Consider the following 15,849-nt stretch of genomic DNA (forward strand, 5'->3'; position numbering starts at 1 on the left):
ATTAGCCGGAACAAACAGACAGACATACAGACAAAAATTCTAAAAATTGTTATTTTGGTGTAAGTACCATCTAAATATTCATATGCATGTAGTAAAAAACGGTTATTTTAATATTACAAACAGACACTCCAATTTTATTTATATGTATAGATGTATAGATTTGCACGCGGTAGACGTTCATATTTTCCTATCGATAAAAGTCATTATATTTCCTTCCTCGTGGTCTCGTGGTCAATGACTTAATGTATTGGATTGATTTAATTATGTGATCTACGCAAACTTTTATCAAAGTTGGCCGATTAGTTTCGAAGCCTATTCGATTCAACCAAACTTTCCCTCTTTACAATTAGTATATTAAATAAAAAATCAGCCAATTTTCTACCCATTAGAACCCACAAATTCTAAACAACGCCTGCTCTTGTTTTTCTTCACATCTCAGAATATGTCTGATGTCATCATTGATATTGCGGCTTCAATTAACTTCAATGAACATAGTTCTAGCAATTATAAATACAATAACTTATCTAAAGACTCAATTAAAGACCAGTCCACACATTCAATACATAACTGCGACAAACTGACTCTTTCAACGTAGCTTTGTTACCAGATATATCTACTTCGGATATCTACACTACAGTACCAAGTGTTAGCATTTTCAGGGCCTAGAGACAAGTTTCAAGCGATTATAGTAAACGCCAAAGCCACAAAATGTATGGGATTTGAGTTTTGACATTAGTATTCCCTAGGGAAGCGATGGCTTATGTCAAATCGCATACATTTTGGTAGCATTTACGATAATCGCCTGCCACTTGTCTATTAGGGCAGGATGTTCATACGCATATTAGTATCAAAACCTGCACTTCGCATGCTTAAAGAATCTTCGAACCTATTTTAATCTGCATCTAAACAATCTGGTATCCGTTTCGCGAGCCGGCCTCGCTTGTAAACTCGTTTTATTTCGGGGTTCATTGGTCCTCTCACCATCCTATCACCGTATTACTATTACGGTACCTTATCGGTCACAGGCTCAACGCTTCATTGTTTAGTAGATAAACACTTGCCGTTTTATTACTTGGGCACGTCTTCTGTGGCTCCATTATGCGTCAGATCACATTAATTTAATTAGCTGTATAAAGGGTTCCGATTGTTTTAATCTGACTGTAATTTACTTCTTTGTCTGTGATCTAAAATCTAACATTTTCAAATCAGAATTCAGAAGATAGAAATGATCAGGTTTAACGTGTCTTTTGTTTTGTTTGTAGTTACAGAAGTTTGGACACATCTTTAGATGATTAAGAATGTTTAACATTTATCCTCTTTATACATGCTAATGATATGTTGAAATCCTAAGATTTCGGTAGTAAAACTGTAGATTTTTTACATGTCATAAATTTAAAAATTAATTGGCACATTAGGCAAGTATTTAATTTTGACGTTAAGTTAAAAAGCTGTGTAAATTATACTTGTGCTCGTTAGCATAATAATATTATATATCTGTGTCAATAAAAGTTGATGTAATCAAAATAAATATTGAAAAGTACAACTTGTTTCAACATTGACACACATTTGGGAATTTAGCAGCAGCTTAAATGCTTGAAGTTTAAGCTGCTGTTGCTGTTTTAAAGTTTAATGTGAAATAGCGTGAAGACAAAATAATACAGGACATTGGACAACAGGATATCGCAAAGACAGAAGAAACAAGGAGCAAAGACAGAAGAAACAAGGAGACCAGACAAATATTGTGAATAAGGTTTATCAAATGAATATAGTTACTACGTCACTTGTTTAAATACCTAACTCTACAGAAAAGGGGACCATATAATATTTATCATACCAAGTCCTTCAACGGCTTCATACACGTCCGCATAATCAGTCTGAGGCTTCAAATTTGTGTGACTTTTAAGTATCTTCCCATAAACATCATCATTCACAGAGTAATGTTCACTAGCCATTATAAACACTGCACTTAGCAACAATCCTGGCTGGCACAAAACTGAGGATCGTTCGATGAAAAAAAAACTAAAAGACTAAATTTAAATTTTTGCCGCAGACGGATAAAAAGGCGCGAGCGGCGCTGGTATGGGCCAATGTTATACTGATTCACCTCTAGCGCAGACCGCAAAATTGTAACCATAACACATTGTTCCGAGAAATGTTCGGGATTCTACTGAGTAATGATTATGGTGATTTAAAGTATCAGTTTCGTTTCGTCGTTACCTTTGTATTTTTAGACTTTTACCTCTACCACAGAATACATATTAGTACAAGTACCTCTACCTAGAGAAGTTTGTAAGTTATCTCATTTTTTATCTTTATTATATAAATCTACCTATTTAGTATTTACACAACAGTAAAATCAATTTCTAAATTCTATGGTTTAAGTTTTAACTCTACCACTTAATACTAGCTATGGTTGGTACTACTAATATAATATTATATTCTGTGGCTATGGTGAGTTTGTTGCAATTTGATTTGTAGAGTCATATTTCTTAACTACACATAGCAATTACAAAAAACTATAACTATCTATTACCTCTTAGAATTTAAGTCATAACTTGGTCTCACAGGAATTCTAAATGCACCTACTTAAATGAATAAAATGTAGTGATAAAATTGTACCCAATTTTGTACCATTTAGTATGCAACCTCTGACCTTCGCAAGTATTTCGCGTACCGCTAACGGACCTATCTTGTACCATTGGGCATTGACAGTGGTGACGCGCCGACCGGCGTCATACGATGACGCTCACCACGTGGAATTTGTCTCAATCGCTTTTGCTTAGTCGCCTTGTACTTACGATACATAACAACTTAAAAATTTTTATGTAAAACCAAGAGAGGCTGATCTCTTGGTTATTGACGAAGAGCATTTACTATTTTGGCAAGATCGAGTGAAGTTAAGTTTGATAGTTTAAATACCATCTCAAAAATTGGAACAAACAAATTCAATTCTTACAATACCCGGTTTATTATTCACGTAAGATCCTTTCAAATGTGAAATGGTGATTAAGATGTAAAATCCTGCGCCTGAACTTATAACAGAAGCAACGTCGTTTAACGTTTTCTGTTCACCGCGATAAATTTTACAGGCGCTAGGATAAAGTTTGGTTTGTTTGTTGGCAAAATATCCACATTCCGAGCTGTCATTAAAACACCGAAAAAAAAATCGTATTTTAGTGTAAGCGTACTCACATACGGTTTTGCTCGATCGAGCAATCATGTAGAGTAAAAACCACGGCTCGGGCTTTCGTACACATATTCAGCATTGCTCGATAGTTTTATTCTAAATCGATATATTTAATTCCATCGAGCCGGCTCGATGAAAGCCTTCGAGCTGTGAGTTTTGCGGTACAGTAATTATTACTCGATTTGGAGTAAAACTATCGAGCAAAACCGCATGTGAGTACTTAGCATAAGGGTGCATTTCCACTGAAGCGGAGCGGAGCGGAGCTGAGCGGTGCCCGAATTGACCAATCGTGCTATTCCAGCGGAATGACAGCTAAGCGGGGCGAAGATTTCGAGCATGGTGATTGGTCAATTCGGCACCGCTAAGCTCCGCTCCGCGTCAGTGGAAACCCGGCCTAAGGAAAGGCAATGATTTGCTTCTCAATCCTCAAGCTAGACATAAGAAAGTTCTTTCGATAGGTTTGAAAGACACCTTTGGTCTTGCTAATGCTTCAAACTTTAAACCGCTTTGTTTAGTTAGAGACCGAACACGACATGACGCGAAAAGATTTAGGTAAGCTGTCATTAAAATAATGTTCAAAAATATTTGAAAAATTAGCCCTATTGAGTGTGCTAAGAGCACTTTTGCTGCTTTCATTTAAATAATCGGTTAAGATAACGGGGTAGTAAACATAAGAGACCACGAATATAAGCCAGAAACAATCTCAGACAAAAGTAAATAATGAAAACGATAATACGCGCAAAATAACCACAATATCAGACAAGACTTTCTATTGTGGCTACAAGTAAACGTACTAAACAGCCAGTAAGTGCAGTGTAAACAATGTTGCTACGGTATCAAACCGCAAGGTTATCGGCTACATGACACTGCAGCAGCCCAATAAATACTAGATACGACAGTAGCTCAGGTTCCGTACAGATTTATCAATAAACTCTAAGAGTGTTTCTCTTAAAAGGAGAAACATTTTTGGAACAGAACTAGTATTGGAAATCAATCAATCAATGATCGCATAATATGTAGCAAATAGTGGCAATGTTTATAGACGAGTTGCCAAATGTGTTAACGCTCCAATAATTAAGGTTAACAGCTACGTTTTAAAGATATGGGATTGTAAAAAAACAAAACATTAATTTGATACACACCTCTACAAAGTATGTATAAGGAGTCTTTTTAAGTGGTATAACTCTAAAAGTACTTGACACGTGCGTGAGGAACTCAACAGGCTACTGTATGTGGAACACTCAATAAAAATGTTTAACAACGATCTCTTGAGAGCGATTGCGTAAGGTTTGTTTACGGCATCACTCCCGACGCTCCACAAACACGAACCGATATAGAACAAGGCCGTACAATAAAAGCCCATTGACTCATTCCCGATGGTAAAAACCACTCACCAAGGTAGGAACTGAAATCGCTAAAGTAGTCTCTCCAGTCCGTCGAGTTGAGTTCCTTCTGCTCCTGTACGTCGTACTTGTAGGTCGGGGCGGTGGGAGCCCGGTCGACGCTGTACTTCCTCTCGAGCACGGGGGAGAAGGAGACAGACTTAGGGGATGCGGAGCGCGTGCGCACGGACGCCATACCTCACCGCCAGGTATAAAAGCTTTTTGAGATAAATATCCGAGGCAGTCGTGGTGCGACTGCGGCTGAGAGAATACTGGTTATTTTGGTGTGCGAGCCAGGGTTATCTACGGCGGTCGGTTGCGGATGATAGCGCGGTCACACTGCTAGTTGGCGACGATTATTGAACTATTCCTGTCAGGTGGACGCTTCCGACACGTATATTTCATAACATCCAAAAGCTTCATTAACCTCTTTTTGAATATATATTTTTTTTACTTTTGTTATTTTAATGGCCACTTGTCCTAGTTTCTGGTTAACTTATTGGCAGGTGTTTAATAGGTCCTATTTTTATTGCAGGCCATTTCATTTGAAACCTTGCAACCTACCTTCAGGTCAAAATCTACAATTCATTAGTTCTTTTTAATGACGTGCTTTATCATTTATGTTATAATATCTAGACCCTAGATACTATCTAGTACTAGAAACAGGATCTACTCCCTCTCAGTGGTCAGAATCACGTATAACTCTACTGTACAAAAAAGGCGACCCAAAAAACGTAAGCAACTATCGACCTATAAGCCTGTTGCCGGTGATATATAAATTGTTCGCTTCAATTCTAGAAAAAAGATTAAGCACACGCCTAGAACTCTACCAATCAGTGGAACAGGCAGGATTCAGGAAGGGCTACTCTACAGTGGACCACATTCATACAATAGAGCTGATTATCGAGAGATATCGGGAATTCCAAAAGGAACTCTACATAATATTCATTGACTACCAGAAAGCATTTGATACTATAGATCACTTTGCGATATGGGAAACTTTAAGAGCACAAGGAGTAGAGTCTAGCTATATAAAAGTCCTAAAAAACATCTATGATAAGGGCATAAGTAGAATAAAACTGGACAGGATCGGCCCACCCATACCTATTAGAAGAGGAACTCGGCAAGGTGACCCATTGTCCCCACGCATTTTTATAGCTGTCCTAGAGGAAATATTCAAAAAACTGAATTGGAGAAATATAGGTGTGAATATTTCAGGCAACTGCATCAGCCACTTAAGGTTTGCAGACGATATAGTGCTGTTATCCGAAAAAATTGAAGAAGTAGAGTATATGTTAGAGTCATTACAAAAAGCAAGCTTAGAATCAGGACTAGAAATAAATTTAAAAAAGACTAAAATAATGACCAACGGCAGAAAGTTGCCAGTTCAATTAAATAGTGCTCCTTTGGAATATGTAGAGTCCTATATCTACCTAGGAAAACAATTATCGTTTGAATTAATGAGCAATGACACTGAAGTAGACAGAAGAATAAACTCTACCTGGCAAAAATATTGGAAATTAAAAGAAATTTTCAAAAGCGACATGCCTGTAAAAATCAAAAGAAAAGCACTGAACTCTTGCCTGTTACCATCACTAACCTATGCCTGTCAGACGTGGAAATTTACTCGAAGAATATGTAAAAAAATCAAACACTGCCAGAGAGCAATGGAGAGGAGCATGACAAATATTAAAAAAATCCAACACATACCACATGAAACCATTAGAAAAATAACCGGTGCCATTGACGCCAACGCCTACGCTAAACGGTTAAAATGGCGGTGGGCAGGTCACGTAGCCAGAATGGCAGACGAACGCTGGACAAAACAAACCACAAAGTGGCCAGGACCTAAAGGATATAGAAAAAGAGGAAGACCGGTGACACGCTGGGAAGACGAGATAAAATATATCGCAGGAAAGCAGTGGTTTGAGAAGGCCCAAGATAGAGAATTATGGTCTAGTCTGGAGGAGGCCTTCACCCTCAAATAAAGAGGGGTTCTTACTAATAAGTACTCATAATAATATACCTAACATATGTAAATAAATAATAACAATTAGATAATCAAAAATTAAAAATATTATAATAATATCGAACAAATGACATTGTAGTTATAAAATTAAAATAATAATAGATAGTAAGTAGGTATGATAATTGAAAATTAAAATCAATCCTTATTATATCAAATAATGTTAATAACTATTAATTATTATGAAAGGAAATAAAATTTTTAAATAATTATATAATAGATACTTAATTAAATGTAATGAATTTAGAAAAAATGTTATTAAACTAGATTAATTATTAAGATTTTAAATGCATTGTACAATTAATTTTAATTATTAGTAATGAAATAAAAGGCTTTTTTATTTATTTATCTAGACCCTAGACCAGATTATAAATATTTTTCCGGATAATCCGGACTCTATAAAACAAAATTCAAGCATTGACACAAAGATGGAAATCGCATTGTTAAGGGATTTCATGTTTTATACCTCGTGTATGTATTACGTACCAGTAGTAAATGCGTAGACGATTTCGATGTTTCTTACGTTAATCGATTCGTCCTTTGTATTGATCAAGTAATTCCAAATCCAATAAGGCAAGAACAAGTCGTTAAATGTTAAAGCTTTCCATTTAGTTACGTAAATTGACCAAAATGAAACGTTAATCAAATGTTAGATGATACCTATGTTAAATTAAAACCCTAATACATATTTTATAAGGAGAGGGCTATAAGTCTATAAAAATAACTGGAATAATTATTCTAGTATCTATCTTTTTTTAAACTGTTTCAACTTTCAATCAAAAGCAACTTTTATGCTACATATAAAGAAACTAGCATTAGGTAGGTACTCCAGCTTTCTCGTCCGGATTCGCTTTATTGTGACAGATGAATTTCCAATCATGAGTATTTTTTATCATTTTCAGCATTTTTTTGGGGTTTTGGACGTTCTTATCTTTTTTTAATAATAAAATTATGAAAAAAAAGGGACATGCTAATAGTAGCCATAGATATTTAGGAAAAAAATCATAACTCTACCGGCAATATCCAGGGAGGAAACAGGGGACAACGTTTGTATGGAAAAACGGCGGTGTGGACTCCTCTTAATATTTTCGGATGCTACGGGTTGTTAGTTATGAATAGATATTATTGTGATATTTTGTTGTTTCCTACCTACCTGTGTCGTAACTTCTAATGTGTATAACGTTTTGGCAGCTCTTCAACTTTAACGAGGGATCAGTGAATGACACGAGATAAATTTAGACCATTCAGGATAAAATTAAGTTTTCTGACGATGACAAGAATAGCTTGATAATGGTTACGTTACGCTCATAACGTGCTAAAAGCATAACGTAGTAGATTGTGCTTCATTTAATTTTGTGTCTTTCATGATTAAGGAATTTACTACTTCTTTATAGACGCGCATTTTATGGAAATGGAATTCAAATTACAGAGAAGACGTCACTACTTCTCGCGCGGGTCCAGTAATTCCTAAACTTATTAAGGGCCATTCTAGAATGTCTGGAAAAACATTTAAGTAATGAAAAATAATAATTTGGTAAGTAAGAAATAAACGGCAAAAGAAACAGAAGTGCTAATTTAGTTGAATTACCATCTGCGATTAGCGTAACGACACCAATTTTGCCGAAAAAAACGCGAAAACAAAGTCACCATAGTTTTTGTTCTGAATAGACGTCAAATCAGTAGGAGGCGGAACCGTCGTTTGCGACAAGTAGGCGGTTATGGATGGCGTCTTTGATGTTTGTAGGCTAATACTAATGAATGTTGAGGAATTACATAATACGTCTTATTTTAAGATGTCTTCTTTAATGATAAGTACCTGGATGACCGAGCTTTGCTCGGTATAGCAAACACTCATGGACTTCGTGTTACTTAAAAACGCCATCTACTGGTCGTTAAAACAATTAGTTGCCAACAAAATAGTATTATTATTCGCCAATAGATGTCAGGAAGTGTCATATTTTTCAGTTTATCAATAAAACACGAATAAAAAGACATTTTCTGAAAATGATTCCTAGCTAAATCGATTTATCGCCCCCGAAACCCCCTATATACTAAATTTCATGAAAATCGTTGGAGCCGATTCCGAGATTCCAATTATATAATATATATACAAGAATTGCTCGTTTAAAGATATAAGATTTTAGTTTCTAACGGCCATTCCCAATATTTGATCTATCTCTGGTTTTGCCCTACTAGAGATAGGAATAGCTCACAATTGACATAAAATATATGTCTCTAATGTCTAATGTGAGCTATTCCTATCTCTAGTAGGGCAAAACCAGAGATAGATCAAATATTGGGAACGGCCGTAAGTCGATAAGATTTATGTTTTATGTCATTATTGATGTTGCCCGTAATTTTCTGGCGACCCCCTGTCTCCACCCCACATGTTTATTTTTTTAATTATTTCCACCCCCTAACATTATCAGGGCTATTTATTTTCTATTTGTATATAAATACAATTTGTCTAATTAGCCTTAGATGCTCTTAGATGTAACAATTATGTTCAATACTAGCTGTTGCCCGCGACTTCGTCCGCGTGGACTTTATAGTTGTTCCCGTACATCGATTGAGTCGTTTACGCGCAAATCAGAAAAGTATATTGTGTGGGAATCGCACATTTTTCCGGGACAAAAAACATTCCTTGTCCTAGATTCAAATTAGTATCTCCAATCTCCATGCCAAATTCCATTAAAAAAAAATACAATAAAATGCCGCCCCACATGTTAGTTTTTCCGGGATAAAAATTTTCTAAATCCTATTGGATAAAATACAAGCGGAAGCATCTCTATAGCAAACATTTACAGTTCAGCAGCAGTCTACGGAGGTACAGACAGACTTTCGCATATTTTTATGTTAATAATGTTATTCTGCCTTATCAAAAATTTGGAGTTCAGTAGTTTAGTTTTTAAACGTGTCAGTTTAAGCTTCTACCATCAAAGGTTATGAAATGGATATAAAATCTAATCGTCATGTAGGTGTATTCGTCTCGACTTAACGTTTGGTAATATTTCCTTATATGACACATTACAGTTTGTTATATCGATAACAATTACGACATAATTATACGTGGGCACGAGCTGTGGGCCATAATGAGAGGAATGTTTTGTTTTAAAGAGACGTAAGCAAAAAGCTAGACGTTAAGGTCGAATGGTTATTGCAAAGTGATCGCTTACATTAAGGTCGTATAGAACTTAGATATCTAGGTAATTAGATATTTATTAGAGCTAAGGATTTAAAAATTTGACGTTTTAGTTACCAAATATAGAAAACTTGGTAATACGCTTATACACCGGCGCGGCGCTTAAAAAAATTAGCTTTTCAAAGTTCTAACGCAAAACTGCTAAAAATAAATAGCTTGTACATATAATAAATATATTATACTCATGCAAATTAAAATTTATAATCCATTAAAAAGGATGATTTACATGGAGTTTTAATTTAAAGAAAATCCAAAATTACGCGGATACGTCTCTACAAACGCCAAAGATTGGGAACCTCTGATACGATGTTTTGGTTTAATTAACAGTTAACACTTGTTATTATGTTTAGCTATGCTCATCTAAAAACCATAATTCATGATCAAAACTGTTTGAATGTTATGAAACTTTTGATAAACCATGAAAATTATGAATAGTAAAAAAGATTTGAAAAAGCGACCACCATAGTTTTATGTACACCATAATGTTTTTTACTGACGTAGAGATAAAATGATCGATGAAGGAATCTACACACAATCAATCAGACAATTTCTCAGTTTTAATATAAGAGATTAATCCCTTGTGAGAAAACGCATTTCAACAAATGGCTCTATTTACTTCGAGCATCCAAATACCATAATTTTTAAATAGCTCTATATTTGCGACTATTCGTTTGTAACCAACTATAAAAACATACATCGAATCTAAAAACAAACCGTCCGTATCAATTTAGATATCACATCCTAATCCAACCAGCAGTGTAACACACGTCACAAATTCATTCACAAATCACGGCACCGCGTAAGAAACCGTCACCAGATTGATGTCAATATTACGACTGAGAGTATCAACAGACACTGTAGCTGTGTACGGTGTATGTGGGACGATCGTAGTAACATTGTGCTCCGGTAAGCGGCCTATTTGCCGTAGAGGTCGAAAGTTGACGTGTACTCACATGAGTATAATTATATGCTCTACAATACATTGTTTTACTTTGAAAATATATTTTCAATTTGATGCATCAGATTCCAAACATTTTAGGATAGTTATTTCATAGTTGTGGGAAAATATCATGAATGGCAGCGTTGTCATTTATTTGTTGCAACAACACAACGAAAAGCGCTCATAATATGATGGTCGAATGCTTATATTATGGAATATTGAAAAATGTTATTAAGGAATATTTGATTGTTAATTGTTATGAAAGGTTTATGAATTATTATGTTTCGCCAATTTCGTGCTTTACGTGGTTTACCAATGAAACCTCGCGTTTCATGATTTTTGTGAAGAACGTAAAACTCTTTCCAATTGGTCACTGAACAGTCAAACCAAAAACATAATATGGCATTTGTCGTATATTTCACACATAAGAACGCAATTCTTCTTCTCGATAAGATCCGGACTGAATTGAATCTGTATTAATCTCGGATTTACATCAGAATCGGAGACCGGAGTACCGATGTAGCGGATCTGGAAGTTCTAGGAAATCCTCAGAAAAGGGAATACAGGACACGGTGTAGGGCACGCGGAATGTCGTTAGCTCGCCGCCAACTATTCCTTTCAAGCCGGAATCATTAAATAGAGCTTTTTTTAATTAACTTTTTAGTCACGAATAAGGTTAGACGTTAGGATGTAACTGTTAATCTTTGGCAATAAGGCGAATTCAAAAGGCGAAGGCTTTAAAAATTATTATTATTATTAGTTCATACTACATGACATTCGCAACCGCGTTGCGCCAAAATTCGATAGACATATTATCCTTTCCCGAGACTCAAGGTAGATCCATTCTCCATACCAAAAATTCATCAAAATCGGTTCAGCGATTTGGGCTTGAAGAGGTAACAGACAGACACTTTCGCATTTATGACAGGTTAGAATAGGGATAGGAATTAGGATTTATAAAGTATGGATAATATTTGACTGAACATAGAGAGATGGATGACATGTTAAGTGTCCGTATACGAAATTTTGCCGAAAATTAACAGTTAAAATACAGTATTTCTATAAGTTCTAATGCACAACATGTAAGAAGATCATTTCAATTATAATCTAATGTTGGAGCTAGTTTTTTTTTTAAGTATTTTTAAATAATCCAACGCAAAACCCGCGACAGTTTTGTGATTTTTGCTGTAAAAGGTTTAGAATATCACCTGTTTATGGATTGTATTGACGTCTTAACGGTATGAAAAAAATACAATGTACTGTTGAGAAAGTCATCTATACAATGTTGGACTTACTTTTTACCAGTTTAATATGAAATAGTTGAGTAAAAAAATATGTAACTCAGCAAAATTTTAGAGAAAGTGGGCAAAGAATTGCTGTTAATTTCGGCAACTTGGAGCTGTAATTCATAAAAAGAAAACGACAGAAATAATCTATAGATAAAATTCTATCCAATTCGAGAAAAAAAAAAACAAATTGTGCCAAAAAACACGATTCAAAACAACCTAAATCTCACATTATATCAAGGCTGCCTTGCGGCGAGTTCGTTTTCTTTTACTATTCTAAACTTTTTACAGCAAAAATCACAAAACTGTCGCGGGTTTGAGTATCCAACTCAAACCCGCGACAGTTATTTAAAAATACTTTAAAAAAACAAAAATCTAGCTCCAACGTTAGATTATAATTGAAATGATCTTACATGTTGTGCATTAAAACTTATAGAAATACTGTATTTTAACTGTTAAATCACGTCTGTTAAATCAGCGAAATCGGCAAAATTTCGTATACGGACTCTTAAGGCAATCGCGGTATAAGGCTGCGTTTCCACCAGATATGTGTTGCGAGGAATGTGTTTTTAAGATCCAATAGCATCACCGCGCTGAGCGATGTCATGGCAAGCTCACGTCAATGAAGCGATTCTATTGGTTCTCAAAAACTCATTCATCGCAGGCTTCGCAGCACATCTCTGGCGGAAACGCAGCTTCATAATCGTAGATTTAACCCCTATTCAAGTTTTAGAATCTTTCCACCTAAAAGCTCGTTGCCTTGGTCTTACTTTTAAATACAATACCTAATGTAATAAACCAAGATTATTTGAACATTGGCGCATAATATGGCGCTGTTCCTCGTGACCAATGGCACTGACAATGACAAACAACGACAGAACAAAGCGTAGCGAATCAAAGTCATTGCCGCTCCCATGTCTAACGCGTCAATAATCGAACTCTATGTTTATCTTCTTTGCATGACATGAGCATTCTTCAAGTAGCGACAATAGTATTGGAGATGAAAATAACTTCCAGCGAGCAATACGTAACAAATTACTTGTACATATGGTTTGTTTTCTGTGAAACAAATCACAGAAAACAAACCATGCCCGTGTTCGTCGGCGTAATTTTTAGCGCATTCGCTGCAAAACCTAGTTATTGCGCATGTCCAAATCATGTCATGCCATGGCAACGACAACTGTTTACGACTTGACATTTAACCCAATTGCAATTAGTTGGTGGCATTGCAATGAACAAACCAGTGGGAGAGCCATGCTTCGGCACGAATGGGCCGGCTCGACCGGAGAAATACCACGCTCTCACAGAAAACCGGCGTGAAACTGCGCTTGCGCTGTGTTTCACCGAGTGAGTGAGTTTACCGGAGGCCCAATCCCCTACCCTATTCCCATCCCTACCCTCCCCTGTTCCCTTCCCTTCCCATCCCTACCCTCCCCTGTTACCCTATTCCCTCTTAAAACTAGGCCGGCAACGCACCTGCATCTCTTCTGATGCTACGAGTGTCCATGGGTGACGGAAGTTGCTTTCCATCAGGTGACCCGTTTGCTCGTTTGCCCTCTTATTTCATTAAAAAAAACCAATTAAATTTTAAAAAATTTCCAAGTGATCCATATCCATATTTTCCAAAATAAAATAATCAAACACTATCATAGTGTTACATAAACTATTTGTGCGGCTGTTAGACAATTTAGGCTTATGTATTTATGTTTAGCTTTTATTATTTTAATCATGTATAAACAATTAAGACGTTGTTTACGACTTGACCAGCAACTTGTTATGGCGTTGCCATGACATCTTTTGGACATGCGCAATAAAAGGTTTGTCCAAAAATACGCCGACGAACACGGCCCATAATATACAAAATCCTATGGATTGTCTAATCAAGTACTTGTTAGTTGTTACTTGTGCCATTTGCTTCGTAGAAAATCACAATATGTTTGGATTGAATTGATTAATCCAATATTCCTCTGAGCCCGGGACAATTGATTTTTAATTTGATCGTCTCATATAAATCATTAGGGAGTAGAACAATAGACGGAACAATAGAGCTCATTACATCAGCATCCTCTATGTGCGGTGACCTCTTTGGTCAATTAAAAATGTATTGTAGTTTGTAACTGTAATTTAGAGAGAGCCATCTGTCCGCAATTAGTATTCTGGTCCTTTATTCGATTCATTATGATGGACAAGCGTTCGGAAAATGATTTTCTGTTTATATATTTACTGTAATTTTTAAGTGCTGTTTGCACTACGAAAACTTCTTGATACGTTGAGTTCTAGAGAATGCTCGAGATTTAACCAATTTTCATAATAATCAGTTCAATTGATTTAAAGAGATAACATACAGACCGACGCCACTTTCGGATTTATAACAATTCCAGAATCAAAAAGAATCCACAATAGCACGATACACGTAAAAGCTCCATCTTACGCTGAACACTGGAACTACGTCTTAAAGTATCGATATCGCAAGTAGAAAACGAGAGCAGTGTCTGAGTCACTGTTCGGTTAACAAGGTTACAGACATTCACGCTAGGTGGCATTCATACAGATTTAACTAAAAATAAAATGTAATAAATATCCAAGAAATTTAAAGAATTTATAATTGAAGAAGAAAAAGAAGAAAATTAGACAGCACACACTTTGCTGATCAATGATGTAGAGGTCAGTGATCAGCAAAGTGTGTGCTGTGGTCAGCACTTGATGGGTTATCTCAAGACGATCGACGAAGGGGTGGGATCTCAGAGTAAGAGTGGGAGCTCAGTGTTGTGTACCTCCAAATATTTGTATTTTCCTAGATGCACCTTAAGCACTAAAAGTGTGCAGAACACTGCTCTACGTAATGGTGGCCATACACCATCCTGGCATCCTGTGGCATGAGTCATGCCCATCCACTCCCACACACGGTCAGTTCTAACCGATCCAATCGGTAGCGTCACGCTGATTGGACGATAGGAAGGATGGTGTATGGCCTGCATAACAGAGATCTTTGTAGATCTCTCCTTTTAGTCCTCATGTTAGAAAGATCATAACAATTAGAAGAAATTAACAATTCTAGTACTCACTCATTATTTCTGAACATTCAAAAACACAAAATTAAAAAATTCTGGAGCATTATAGTCCTATTCCTGTTACTATCTTATGTGAATCTGTATTCACATAAGATAGTAACAGGAATAGGACTTCCAACATTTGGCTCGCGACAGTCTCTTGATGAGGTCGTTCACACAAACATTAGCGGAGTGGCTGAACACTTTTAAAAACCTCTGCCCACTCCCGACGTGTTTTCCGGCAGATTGATAAACAGTTTTGAGATATTTTGATGTCTTTAATGAGCTCTACCTTTATCATTGGAGATCAACAGGCACTAGTCCCAGTTTCTGAGGAAATTTTCTTTTTATTAGCGTTGTGGATTGGTAGTGAATAAATAAATTCTTGAAAAATAACTAAGAAACCAACCATAACACATCCCAGAAAATTACTTTGTCTTGAAGTTAGGATCATATTTAAAACGTTTGATGTATTTCCCTTCAAATGTTTTCTATGACTTACAGCACGGAGGGTCAAATAGAGCTTGGTGATTTCAGTGCACTGTAGCCTTTCCCAATTGGCCCCTGATGTACAAATACAGACAATTACAAACGTGTAGAGCATATTCGTCTATGATTGCCAATGATCGACGTTGACACTGCTTCAGTAGCCAGCTGCTCAATCATGGGTACCATCCAGTCCACTATTTACAAACCAAAATAAAGACAGCCGTTCATTTTTCTTATTTTTCAATACTAGCAAATACTAACACGTCAACAGGCTATTTTGGTTTGAC

General features: G+C 36.1%; 1 protein-coding gene across 5 annotated transcripts in view; it reads right to left on the minus strand.

Annotated features, from left to right (window-relative positions):
- LOC121732042 (paxillin) overlaps positions 1-15,849 on the minus strand; it is a 55,619-nt gene that overhangs the window by 18,446 nt on the left and 21,324 nt on the right. The window contains exon 1 of one of the 5 annotated variants that reach the window (XM_042121803.1): positions 4,582-4,831. The exons of 2 other annotated variants lie outside the window; for them this stretch is intronic. In XM_042121803.1, coding sequence (XP_041977737.1) covers positions 4,582-4,765 — 184 coding nt within the window. In that variant the 5' untranslated portion in view covers positions 4,766-4,831. Of the gene's footprint in view, positions 1-1,834; positions 2,065-4,581; positions 4,832-15,849 lie in introns of those variants that run through there. 2 more of the 5 variants (XM_042121804.1, XM_042121806.1) reach the window with 2 other exon arrangements.

The sequence above is a fragment of the Aricia agestis genome, chromosome 11, assembly GCF_905147365.1.
Source record: "Aricia agestis chromosome 11, ilAriAges1.1, whole genome shotgun sequence".
NCBI lineage: Eukaryota > Metazoa > Arthropoda > Insecta > Lepidoptera > Lycaenidae > Aricia > Aricia agestis.